Source organism: Somniosus microcephalus, chromosome 12 (genome assembly GCF_052327205.1).
Source record: "Somniosus microcephalus isolate GS21.2 chromosome 12, FLI_Smic_1.0, whole genome shotgun sequence".
Lineage (NCBI taxonomy): Eukaryota > Metazoa > Chordata > Chondrichthyes > Squaliformes > Somniosidae > Somniosus > Somniosus microcephalus.
Window position 1 is genome coordinate 163,967,119 of NC_140998.1, and position 13,437 is coordinate 163,980,555.

At 60.0% G+C, this 13,437-nt stretch overlaps 1 protein-coding gene across 1 annotated transcript in view; it reads left to right on the plus strand.

Annotated features, from left to right (window-relative positions):
• Positions 1-437: 437 nt before the first annotated feature.
• LOC147109677 (eIF-2-alpha kinase GCN2-like) overlaps positions 438-13,437 on the plus strand; it is a 39,456-nt gene continuing 26,456 nt past the window's right edge. The window contains exon 1 of the mRNA XM_086003762.1: positions 438-796. Within this exon, the coding sequence (XP_085859888.1) occupies positions 680-796 (117 nt within the window). The 5' untranslated portion in view covers positions 438-679. The remainder of the gene's footprint in view (positions 797-13,437) is intronic.

Here is a 13,437-nt window from a genome sequence, read left to right on the forward strand (position 1 = left end):
TTTGAATTGAATTGAATTGCTGCCCTGGGTTAAAGGGGGAAGCGGTAGGGACCGCAGTTGTCTTGGGGGGGGGGGGGGGGGGGGGGGAAGAGGAGCGGTCGCCCTGGGTTACCAGGGGCGGGGGAAAGAAGGAGCCGTCGCCCTGGGTTACCGGGGGCGGGGGAAAGAAGGAGCCGTCGCCCTGGGTTACTGGGGGGCGGGGGAAAGGAGGAGCGGTCGCCCTGGGTTACCAGGGGCGGGGGAAAGAAGGAGCCGTCGCCCTGGGTTACCAGGGGCGGGGGAAAGAAGGAGCCGTCGCCCTGGGTTACCGGGGGCGGGGGAAAGAAGGAGCCGTCGCCCTGGGTTACCGGGGGGCGGGGGAAAGGAGGAGCGGTCGCCCTGGGTTACCGGGGGCGGGGGAAAGGAGCAGCGGTCGCCCTGGGTTATCGGGGCGGGGGAAAGGAGCAGCGGTCGCCCTGGGTTATCGGGGCGGGGAGGAGCAGCGGTCGGTGACCCGGAGGTTGTTGCTGGGCTGTGTCGCGGTTCTGGGTGAAGTGGGCGGGGAGACCAGGATCGGGCCTGCTGCTGTAGTTATGCCGAGGAGCGGCTGGGCCGCACGGAGCGTGGCCTGCGGAGGGCCGGGAGCCCGCCTCAACCCTCCCCCGGACCTATAGCGGCACCGGCGGTCGGAGCTGCGACCATGAGCGGCCCGGAGCAGGAGGAGTCTCATTGCGACAAGCAGGAGACCGAGGTGCAGGCCATGAAAGCCATCTATGGGAAGGACTTCAGGGATCTGCGAGACCAAGACCCGTGGAAGGTGAGAGGGGAAAAGGGGCGTGTGCGTGAGAGGGGGGAGGAGGCTCAACGTTTTTATATCAGTAATTGGACCAATTGCACTCTATGGCAGTGAGGTGTGGGGGCCGCTAACACAACAAGAATTTGCAAAATGGGAAAAACACCCAATTGAGATCCTACATGCAGAATTCTGTAAAAGCATCCTCTGGACTCAAAGGAAAACCGTAAACAATGCATGCAGGGCAGAACTAGGCCAATATCCATTAATAATCACTGTCCAAAAAAGAGCCACCAAATTTTGGAAACACCTAGAAATGAGCAACCCCCAATGTTATCATTAGGAAGCCCTGAAATGCCAAGAGAGGACCATAAAGAAGAATACCCTCAGTCAACTAGTCCTGGGACTCAGTGAAGTAACTACTAACACTACTAACAATAACCAGCCCCAGGACAGTGACAGCGTAACACAAAGAATTCAACCCAACACAATCGTCACTAAGCAAAAGGAAAAATATCTCTCATATTGGGCAGAAACAACAAAAACCCAAAGCAAACTCAAATGCTACTTGGCCCTAAACAGACAATACAACATGGCTGATTACCTGACCATGGTAAAGGATAGCAAACTGAGAAAAACCTTGACAATGTACAGACTTAGTGAACATAGCCTGGCGATCGAAAAAGGTAGACAGGCAGACCCGGCTACCAAGAGAGGACAGGATATGCTCTCACTGCAGTCAGGGAGTGGTGGAGACAGAGATGCACTTCCTCACAAGTTGTAGAAAATATCAGGGCATAAGGGAGAATTTCTACCCAAAATTCACAAAAATATGCCCGGAATTCAGAAATTTGAATGACGACCAAAAACTCCCATACCTACTAGGGGAAGAGAGAAATTGTGTAACCTTAGCGGCACACTATGTTACAGCTTGCCATAAACAGAGGGACAACCACTAAATATAAGAAAAGAGTATATACAAATTATATGAATATATATTTATACACTCCGGGATATATCTGTTTATACACTGTATGGATAGATCTGTATTTTTGTGTACAACCATGAATGTTTTTCGATGCTTTGGCAACATAAAATGTACCTTGTCATCATCATGCCAATAAAGCGATTTGAATTGAATTGAATTGCTGCCCTGGGTTAAAGGGGGAAGAGGTAGGGACCGCAGTTGTCTCGGGGGTGGGGGGGGAGGAGAGGAGCGGTCGCCCTAGGTTACCGGGGGGAGGAGGAGCGGTCGCCCTGGGTTACCGGGGGCGGGGGGAGGAGGAGCGGTCGCCCTGGGTTACCGGGGGCGGGGGAAAGAAGGAGCCGTCGCCCTGGGTTACCGGGGGGCGGGGGAAAGGAGGAGCGGTCGCCCTGGGTTACCGGGGGCGGGGGGAGGAGGAGCGGTCGTCCTTGGTTACCGGGGGCGGGGGGGAGGAGGAGCGGTCGCCCTGGGTTATCGGGGCGGGGGGGAGGAGCAGCGGTCGGTGACCCGGAGGTTGTTGCTGGGCTGTGTCGCGGTTCTGGGTGAAGTTGTGCGGGGAGAGCAGGATCGGGCCCGCTGCTGTAGTTATGCCAAGGAGCGGCTGGGCCGCACGGAGCGTGGCCTGCGGATGGCTGGGAGCCGCCCTCAACCCTCCCCCGGACCTATAGCGGCACCGATGCTTTGGCAACATAAGATGTACCTTGTCATGCCAATAAAGCGATTTGAATTGAGAGAGGGGAGGGAGGGGGGTGAGAGAGGGGAGGGAGGGGGTGAGAGAGGGGGAGGGAGGGGGTGAGAGAGGGGAGGGAGGGGGGTGAGAGAGGGGAGGGAGGGGGAGGGAGGGGGTGAGAGAGGGGAGGGGGGGAGGGAGGGGGTGAGAGAGGGGAGGGAGGGGGTGAGAGGTGAGAGAGGGGGTGAGAGGAGAGGTGAGGGAGGGGGTGAGAGGAGAGGTGAGGTGAGGGGGTGAGAGGAGAGGTGAGGGAGGGGGTGAGAGGAGAGGTGAGGGAGGGGGTGAGAGGAGAGGTGAGGAGGGGGGGTGAGGAGGGAGGGGGTGAGAGAGGGGAGGAGGGAGGGAGGGGGTGAGAGAGGGGAGGGAGGGGGTGAGGAGGGAGGGGGTGAGAGAGGGGAGAGGGAGGGGGAGAGAGGGGAGAGGGAGGGGGAGAGAGGGGAGAGGGAGGGGGTGAGAGGGGAGAGGGAGGGGGGGAGAGGGAGGAGAGGGGGGTGGGAGGGGAGAGGAAGGGGGGAGGAGAGGGGGGTGGGAGGGGAGAGGAAGGGAGAGGGAGGAGAGGGGAGAGGAAGGGGGGAGGAGAGGGGGGTGGGAGGGGAGAGGAAGGGGAGGGAGGAGAGGGTGGGGGGGAGGGGGAGGGAGGAGAGGGAGGGGGTGGGAGGGGAGGTGAGGGAGGGGGGCGGTGAGGGAGGGGGGGCGGTGAGGGAGGTGAGGGAGGGGGGAGAGGGGAGGTGGGGGGAGTGAGGGAGGAGGGGTGAGGGGAGAGGGAGGGTGGGGTGAGGGAGTGAGGTAGGGGGTGAGAGGGGAGGGAGGGGGTGAGGAGGGAGGGGGTGAGAGAGGGGAGAGGGAGGGGGAGAGAGGGGAGAGGGAGGGGGAGAGAGGGGAGAGGGAGGGGGTGAGAGGGGAGAGGGAGGGGGTGAGAGGGGGGGAGAGGGAGGAGAGGGGGGTGGGAGGGGAGAGGAAGGGGGAGGAGAGGGGGGTGGGAGGGGAGAGGAAGGGAGGAGGAGAGGGGGGTGGGAGGGGAGAGGAAGGGGGTGGGAGGAGAGGGTGGGGGGGAGGGAGGAGAGGGAGGGGGGAGGTGAGGGAGGGGGGCGGTGAGGGAGGGGGGCGGTGAGGGAGGTGAGGGGGTGAGGGGAGGTGGGGGGAGTGAGGGAGGAGGGGTGAGGGGAGAGGGAGGGTGGGGTGGGGGGTGAGGTTGGGGGTGAGAGGGGAGGGGTGGGGGCGAGGGGAGTGAGGGAGGGGGTGAGGGGAGGTGAGAGGAGGTGAGGGGGGAGGTGAGGGAGGGAGGGGCGGGAGAGGGGGGAGGTGAGGGAGGGGGTGAGGGAGGGAGGGGCGGGAGTGGGGGGAGGTGAGGGAGGGGGTGGAGGGGAGGTGAGGGAGGGGGTGAGGTGAGAGGAGAGGGGTGGTGAGGGAGGGGAGGGGGTGAAGGGGAGGGGGTGAGAGGGGAGGGAGGGGGGAGGGAGAGGGTGAGGGGGGAGGAGGAGCGCGGGGGTGAGGGTGAGGGGGGAGGAGGAGGGAGGGGGTGAGGGGGTGGGGGGAGGAGGAGGGGAGAGGGGGTGGGGTGGGGAGGTGAGGGAGAGGGTGAGGTGAGGAGGTGAGGAGGGGGTTAGGGGTGGGGGTGAGAGGGGAGGTGAGGAGGGGGTGAGAGGGGAGGTGAGGGAGGGGGTGAGGGGGGAGGTGAGGGGAGCGGTGGGTGGGGAGGGAGGGGTGTGAGGGGGGAGGTGGGGAGGGAGGGGTGGGAGGGGGAAGGGAGGGGAGGGAGGGGTGGGAGGGGGAGGGAGGGGGGTTGGGGGGGTGGTGAGAGAAGGGAGGGGAGGGAGGGGGTGGGGGTTGAGAGGGGGGAGGGAGGGGCTGAGAGGTGGGAGGGAGGGAGGGGGGAGGGGAGGTGGGGTGGGAGGGGGTGAGAAGGGAGGTGGGGTGGGGGGGTGGAGGAGGGGAGGGAGGGGGTGGGGGAGGGAGGGGAGGGGGTGGGGGAGGGAGGGGTAGGGGAGGGGGTGAGGGAGGGGGTGAGGGGGAGCGAGGAGGTGAGGTGGGGAGGGGGGGGGAGGGGGTGAGAGGGGAGGTGAGGGGGGAGGGTGAGGGGGAGGTGGGGGGGAGGGGGTGGGGGGGGGAGGTGGGGAGGGAGGGGGTGGGGTGGGGGGGGTGAGGGAGGGGAGGTGGGGGAGGGGGTGGGTGAGGGAGGGGGGGTGGGGAGGGAGGGGGTGAGGGGAGGTGGGGTGGGTGGGGGTGAGGGGGGTGGGGTGGGAGGGGGTGAGGAGGGGTGGTGGGGTGGGAGGGGGTGAGAGAGGGGTGGGAGGGGGTGAGGGGAGGTGGGTGGGAGGGGGGGTGTGGGGGGTGGTGGGGTGGGTGGGGGGTGAGAGGGGGTGGTGGGGGAGGGGGGGTGTGTGGGGTGGTGTGGGGGGGGGGGTGAGAGTGGGGTGGTGAAGGGAGGGGTGAGAGAAGGGAGGGGAGGTGGGGAGGGTGTGGGGTGAGAGAAGGGAGGTGAGGAGGGAGGGGGTGGGGGAGGGGAGGTGGGGAGTGATATACCTATCAATTCGTCAATGAAAAGCGACGAGTTAAGAAAGTAACTATAGGTTTTTATTGACTAAATAACAGAGCCCACCCTCGTGGGTGATCGGATCCAAGAAGGAGGAATACCAGCCAGTCGACCACCTTTATACCTGGGCAGGTAGGTGGAGCCATGGGCGGAGTCGGCAGTGGTCAGCCCAGGTATAGCAGCGTGACAAGAGGCGACCTCGTACAGTGATACAACAATGTGAACAGTGATAACTATAGGGAAACGATCTAACAGTGATAACTATAGTGTAACGATAGTGAACGGTAAAAGTGGTTTACCACATTCACCCCTTGTTTAGATTTGAGTCCGGCGGGGTGAAGTGTACTACCAGTTCTGGTATGTCAGACTGTCCGGAGGCCTCGTAAGCCTGTCTGATCGTCGCAGCGGCGGTGTTGCTATCTCCGGTGTTAATGCTGGCGTCTGCGAGGTAGGCGAAGGCTCTTGGGGTTCCGGCGTACCGTCTACCTGGGCTGGAATTGGGGGGGTGGTGGGGGGGGGTAGCGGTGGTGTCTCCGGAAGTGCCCGAGGGTGCGAGGTCTCGTAAGGAGACTGTGTCCTCCCGCCCGTCTGGGTATGCCACGTAGGCGTACTGGGGGTTGGCGTGCAGGAGGTTCACCCTCTCGACCAGGGGGTCCGTTTTATGGGCCCTCACGTGCTTTCGCAGCAAGACAGGCCCCGGAGAGGTCAGCAGGTTGGTAGAGTGGTTCCCGTAGTCGACTTCCTGGGGAAAACAAACATTCGTTCATGGGGGGTGGCGTTAATGGCCGTGCAAAGCATTGACCGGGTGGAATGCAGCGCCGCCGGGAGGACCTCCTGCCAGCGAGAGGTTGGCAGGCCCTTAGACTTTAAGGCTAAGAGGACGGCCTTCCATACCGTCGCATTCTCTCTTTCCACCTGGCCGTTCCCTCGGGGGTTGTAGCTGGTGGTCCTGCTAGTGGCGATGCCTCTCGCTAGTAGGAACTGACGGAGTTCCTCGCTCATTGAAGGAGGCGCCCCGGTCACTATGTATATAGTTTGGGAACCCGAACAAGGCAAAGAGGTCGTTCAGGCATTTAACGACCGTGGTGCTGGTCATGTCTGGGCAGGGGAAGGCAAAGGGGAAACGGGAGTACTCATCAACAATGTTGAGGAAGTACACATTACGGTCAGAGGACGGGAGGGGCCCCTTAAAATCGATGCTCAAGCGCTCGAAGGGGCGGGTGGCCTTGATCAGGCTTGCTCTGTCCGGCCTAAAGAAGTGCGGTTTGCACTCGGCACAGGTCTGGCAGTTCCTGGTCATGGTCCTGACCTCCTCGATGGAGTAGGTCAGGTTGCGGGCCTTAATGAAGTGGTAAAGCCTGGTGACCCCGGGGTGGCAGAGGTCGTTGTGGAGGGTCTGAAGTCTATCAATTTGCGCATTGGCGCATGTAATTCGCGATAGAGCGTCAGGGGGTTCGTTCAGCTTACCAGGCCGGTACAAGATATCATAATCGTAGGTGGATAGCTCGATTCTCCACCTCAAGATCTTGTCGTTCTTGATTTTACCCCTCAGCTTGTTATTAAACATAAAAGCGACCGAACGCTGGTCGGTGAGGAGGGTAAATCGCTTGCCTGCGAGGTAATGCCTCCAGCGGCGTACCGCCTCCACAATCGCCTGGGCCTCCTTCTCGACCGAAGAGTGTCGGATCTCGGGGCCCTGTAGGGTCCTTGAGAAGAAGGCCACCGGTCTCCCCTCCTGGTTGAGGGTAGCGGCTAGGGCGAAGTCGGATGCATCGCTCTCCACTTGGAAGGGGATGGACTCATCCACTGCGTGCATAGTGGCCTTAGCAATGTCTCCCCTGATGAGGGAGAAGGCCGCGCGCGCTTCTTCCGTAAGGGGGAAGGAGGTGGACTTCATGAGGGGTCTGGCTTTGTCCGCATAAATCGGCACCCATTGGGCATAGTAGGCGAAGAGCCCCAGGGTTCTCTTCAGCGCCTTTGGACAGTGGGGAAGGGGTAGCTCCATGAGGGGACGCATTCTTTCGGGATCGGGGCCGATGATTCCGTTCTCTACTACGCAGCCGAGGATGGCAAGGCGCGAGGTGTTAAACACACATTTCTCCTTATTGTAGGTGAGGTTCAGCCGTTGGGCCGTACGGAGGAATCTTTCCAGATTAGCGTCATGGTCTTGCCGGTCGCGGCCGCAGATGGTGACGTTATCTAGATAGGGGAACGTGGCTTGCAGCCCGTTCTGGTCAACCATCCGGTCCATCTCCCTTTGGAAGACCGAAACCCCGTTGGTGACGCCGAAGGGGACCCTAAGGAAGTGGTAGAGGCGGCCATTCGCCTCGAAGGCGGTATACTGGCGGTCCTCGGGGCGGATAGGGAGTTGGTGGTAGGCTGACTTAAGGTCGATGGTAGAGAATACCCGGTATTGAGCAATCTGATTGACCATATCAGATATGTGGGGAAGGGGGTATGCGTCCAGCTGGGTGTACCGGTTTATGGTTTGGCTGTAGTCGATGACCAGGCGGTTTTTATTGCTGGTCTTAACGACTACAACCTGGGCACGCCAGGGGCTGCTGCTCCCCTCGATGATGCCCTCCTTCAGGAGACGCTGCACCTCAGAGCTAATGAAAGCTCTGTCCCCGGCGCTGTACGCCTGCTCTTGGTAGCGACGGGTTTGCAGTCGGGGTTGAGGTTAGCGAACAGGGAAGGTGGCGGGACCTTGAGGGTGGATAGGCCGCAGGTGTTACGCGGTGGGCGATTTAAAGGCTGCTGGTTGTCGACTGTGAGCGGGGGGAGGGGTCCACCGTATGCTAGAGTGACGCTTTGGAGGTGGGATTGAAAATCCAGCCCTAGTAGGACGGCAGCGCATAGCTGGGGCAGGACGAGGAGTTTAAAGTTTTTATACTCCGTGCCCTTAACCGACAGGGTCACAACACAGTAGCCGCTGATGTCTGTGGCGTGGGACCTCGATGCCATCGAGATCCGGTTGCGCGTTGGCTGGACAGTGAGGGAGTAGTGGCTCACCGTGTCTGGATGTATGAAGCTCTCCGTGCTTCCGCTGTTGAACAGGCAGGTCGTGGCGTGGCCGTCTACTTTGATGTCCATCATTGACTTGGACAGCTGATGCGGGCGAGCTTGGTCTAGCGTGACGGAGGCTAGTGTGTGGCTGAGCGGGTCGCTGTAGTCTGTAGGTGAAGCGGTCGTCAGGTCTGGAGGTAAGGTGGCGGTCGAGCGTGGTGGGTAAAATGGAGGCGCCCACGAGGTGGGGCAAAATGGCGGAGAAGATGGCTGCCCCCACAACCCACATGAGGCACTGCTGGCGTCGGTTGCCTGGATCAAAGATGGCCGCCCCATTGCTCATCTGTGGCCTTGATAAAAGATGGCCGCCCCCACAGTTCGCATGAGGCACTGCTGGCCTCTGCTGCTCTCCCTCTGCAGGCCTTCGCGAAGTGGCCTTTCTTCAGGCAGCTGGAGCACGTCGCGTTTTTGGCTGGGCAGCGCGACCTCGGGTGTTTCGCCTGCCCACAGAAGAAGCAGCCGGCGGCCCGGTCGCGGGGCTCCGATGTCGCAGCCGGTACCGGGGGGTGGTGGTCCCGATCGGGTCCGGGACGCCGACGCTGAGGTAGGTCCCGGGGGCGGCGCTACGAGGGGTATTGCGGTCGGGGTCGGGCCCGAGTCCCAGAGTCGCGAACTGTACCTGGAATACACCTCGAGGTCCCGCTGGGTCACTTCTAGGGAGTAGGCCAAGGCTGCAGCTGTGTTCAGGTCGAGGTCCTTTGATTCCAGCAGTCTCTGCCGTGAGTAGTCGGACCGAAGGCCTTTCACGAAGGCATCGCGGATGTTATCTTCAGTGTTTTCTGCAGCCGATACTGCTTTAAAGTCACAGTCCCTGCCGAGTGTTCGTAGCGCCCGTAAAAATTCAGCTACAGACTCTCCTGGCTGTTGCGGGCGGGATCTTAGGAGGTGTCTGGCATACATGGAATTTACCGGGCTCCGGTACTGCTGTTTCAGTAGGTTGATAGCGGCCTCGTAAGTAGTAATGTCCTGGATGAGTGCGTATACTTTAGGGCTCGCTTGGGCGGTCAGAACTCTTAGTTTGGATCTCTGAGGGACGCCGGATTCTTCCAGGTAGGATTCGAAGCAGCACAGCCAGTGTTTGAAGTCGAGGGCTGCGTTTGTTGCTTGTGGGTTTAGATCCAGGTACGGTGGTTTGAGGGCTCGCAGCCAAGCCGGCTGTTGTAGCTGGGCGTCTGGCTGGTCGTTTGGCTGCTCCGTTGACTGGTTGTTTGGCTGCTCAAGTGACGACATTTTAAAATTTAGTCAATAAAATTGATATACCTATCAATTCGCCCAATGAAAAGCGACGAGTTAAGAAAGTAACTATAGGTTTTTATTGACTAAATAACAGAGCCCACCCTCGTGGGTGATCGGATCCAAGAAGGAGGAATACCAGCCAGTCGACCACCTTTATACCTGGGCAGGTAGGTGGAGCCATGGGCGGAGTCGGCAGTGGTCAGCCCAGGTATAGCAGCGTGACAAGAGGCGACCTCGTACAGTGACACAACAATGTGAACAGTGATAACTATAGGGAAACGATCTAACAGTGATAACTATAGTGTAACGATAGTGAACGGTAAAAGTGGTTTACCACAGGGAGGGAGGGGAGGTGGAGAGGGAGGGGGTGAGAGAGGGGAGGTGGGGAGGGAGGGGGTGAGATTCCTCCTCTATGCAGATGACCTGGTTCTGCTGTCACCAACTAAGGAGGGTCTACAGCAGAACCTGGATCTGCTGGAGTCGTTCTGCCAGACCTGGGCCCTGACAATAAACCCCCAAAAAACCAAAGTCCTTGTTCCAGCAAAGATCCAGACGTCAGGGACCCAAAATAAATTTCACACTAGGAACAACCAAAATTGAACAAACCACTAACTACACATACTTGGGCTTAAAAATCAGTTCTACGGGAAATTTTCATCTGGCTGTGAATGAACTGAAAGAGAAAGCAAGAAGGGCTTTCTATGCCATTAAAAAATCAATCCAAATAGAAATCCCAATTAGCATTTGGCTCAAAATTTTTAAATCAGTAATTGAACCAATTGCACTCTATGGCAGTGAGGTGTGGGGACCGCTAACACAATCAGAATTTGCAAAATGGGACAAACACCCAATTGAGATCCTACATGCAGAATTCTGTAAAAGCATCCTCTGGACTCAAAGGAAAACCGTAAACAATGCATGCAGGGCAGAACTAGGCCAATATCCATTAATAATCACTGTCCAAAAAAGAGCCACCAAATTTTGGAAACACCTAAAAATGAGCAACCCCCACTGCTATCATTACGAAGCCCTGCAATGCCAAGAGAGGACCATAAAGAAGAATACCCTCAGTCAACTAGTCCTGGGACTCAGTGAAGTAACTACTAACAGTAACCAGCCCCAGGACAGTGACAGCGTAACACAAAGAATTCGACCCAACACAATCGTCACTAAGCAAAAGGAAAAATATCTCTCATATTGGGCAGAAACAACAAAAACCCAAAGCAAACTCAATTGCTACTTGGCCCTAAACAGACAATACAACATGGCTGATTACCTGACCATGGTAAAGGATAGCAAACTGAGAAAAACCTTGACAATGTACAGACTTAGTGAACATAGCCTGGCGATCGAAAAAGGTAGACACAGGCAGACCCGGCTACCAAGAGAGGACAGGATATGCTCTCACTGCAGTCAGGGAGTGGTGGAGACAGAGATGCACTTCCTCACAAGTTGTAGAAAATATCAGGGCATAAGGGAGAATTTCTACCCAAAATTCACAAAAATATGCCCGGAATTCAGAAATTTGAATGACGACCAAAAACTCCCATACCTACTAGGGGAAGAGAGAAATTGTGTAACCTTAGCGGCACACTATGTTACAGCTTGCCATAAACAGAGGGACAACCACTAAATATAAGAAAAGAGTATATACAAATTATATGAATGTATATTTATACACTCGGATATATCTGTTTATACACTGTATGGATAGATCTATATTTATGTGTACAACCATGAATGTTTTTAGATGCTTTGGCAACATAAGATGTACCTTGTCATGCCAATAAAGCGATTTGAATTGAATTGAGAGAGGGGTGGTGAGAGAGGGGAGGTGGGGAGGCGAGGGGAGGTGGGGAGGGAGGGGGTGAGAGGGGGGAGGGGTGGTGGGGAGGGAGGTGGGGAGGGCAGGTGGGGAGGGAGGGGGTGAGAGGGGGAGGGGAGGTGGGGGGGAGGGGAGGTGGGGAGGGAGGGGGTGAGAGGGGGGAGGGGAGGTGGGGAGGGAGGGGGTGAGAGGGGGGGAGGTGGGGAGTGGGGGGGAGGGGAGGTGGGGGGTGTTGGGGAGGGAGGGGGGGAGGTGGGGAGTGGGGGGGAGGGGAGGTGGGGGGGTTGGGGAGGGAGGGGGGAGGGGAGGAGTTGGGGGGAGGGGAGGTGGGGGGGGTTGGGGAGGGAGGGGGAGGGAGGGGGTGGGTGGGGAGGGAGGGGGTGGGTGGGGAGGGAGGGGGTGGGTGGGGAGGGAGGGGGTGAGGGGAGGTGGGGAGGGAGGGGGTGAGAGTGGGGAGGTTGGGAGGGGAGGTGGGGTGGGAGGGGAGGTGGGGAGGGAGGGGGTGGGAGGGGAGGTGGGGAGGGAGGGGTGAGGGTGGGGAGGGAGGGGGTGAGAGGGGGAGGGAGGGGGTGAGAGGGGGAGGGGAGGGGGTGAGAGGGGGAGGGGAGGTGGGGAGGGAGGGGGTGAGAGGGGGGAGGGGAGGGAGGGGGGGAGGGGAGGGAGGGGGTGAGGGGGAGGGGAGGGAGGGGGAGAGAGGGGGAGGGAGGGGGTGAGAGGGGGTGAGAGGGGGAGGGAGGGGGTGAGAGGGGGAGGGGGTGGAGGGGGAGGAGGGGGAGGGGGGGAGGGAGGGGGTGAGAGGGGGAGGGGAGGGAGGGGGTGAGGGGGAGGGGGAGGGGAGGGAGGGGGTGAGGGGGAGGGGAGGGAGGGGGGGGAGGGAGGAGAGGAGGTGGGGAGGGAGGGGGTGGGGAGGGGAGGGGGTGAGGGGGAGGGAGGGGGTGAGGGTGGGGAGGGAGGGGGTGAGAGGGGGAGGGGAGGGAGGGGGTGAGAGGGGGAGGGGAGGGAGGGGGTGAGAGGGGGAGGGGAGGGAGGGGGGGAGGGGGTGAGGGGGAGGGGAGGGGAGTGAGGGGGAGGGGAGGGAGGGGGTGAGGGGAGGGAGGGGGTGAGGGGGAGGGGAGGGAGGGGGTGAGAGGGGGAGGGAGGGGGTGTGAGGGGGAGGGGAGGGAGGGGGTGAGAGGGGGAGGGAGGGGGAGGGAGGGGGTGAGGGGGAGGGAGGGGGTGAGGGGGGGAGGGGAGGGAGGGGGTGGGGAGGTGGGAGGGGAGGTGGGAGGGGAGGGGGAGGGGGTGGGGAGGTGGGAGGGGAGGGGGTGAGGGGGTGAGAGGGGGGAGGTGGGGAGGGAGGGGGTCAGAGGGGGGAGCGGAGGTGGGGAGGGAGGGGGTGAGGGGAGACTGAGAGTCAGTGAGTGAGGGACTGAGATTCGGTGAGTGAGGGGGGACTGAGAGTCGGTGAGTGTGTGTTTGCAGACGGAGTGAATACACGCTGAAGATGGGCTGCTGAGATTTTAGTGTTTTTAGTGTCTAGAGTGGGGAAAAAAGTTTCATTTCAATTTTTAAAAGGTTTTAAAATTAAATTTAGTTCTAGTTAAGTTAGTTTAGTTTAGTTTAAGTTTAGATTAGTCTGGACAAAGTGGAGAAGGAAAAGACCGCCAGAAAGACTACCAAAGAAAGAAAAAAAACAGAGGAAAATAGAGGGATAAAAAGAAACAAGAGAAGAACTACACAAACCATTGAATGGCAGCCACACGGGGCTTCAGCAGCGGCGGTTGAGTCGGCGGCATCGGGACCGAGTTCGAGGAGGCGAGGTGACTCGGGCCGCAGCCCAGCGGTCCAGCAACCGGCACAGCCGAGGGGACTCGGACCGCATCCCAGAAATCAGCACAGCCGAGGAGATTCGGAACGCAACCCGGCAATCGGCACAGCTGAGGGGACTCGGGCCGCAGCCCAGAAATCCAGCAATCGGCACAGCCGAGGGGACTCGGGCCGCAGCCCAGAAATCCAGCAACCGGCACAGCTGAGGGGACTCGGGCCGCAGCCTAACAATCCAGCACGGGAAAGGCCCGAGGAGCCAGGCCATCAGGCACAGAGACCTCTGAGGAGAAGGGGAGCAACCAGAAGGCTCGCAACCAAGACCGTGAGTACAGGGCCCAGGGAGGAAGGCCCGAGGAGCCAGGCCGAGACAGAGGCCCAGAGACCTCTGAGGGGGAGGGGAACAGCCCGAAGGCACCGGGAAACAGCGGCTCACAGACTCAGACCTGAGAAGGGTGAACCCAGGAGCCGAGGCTCAGGGACCACG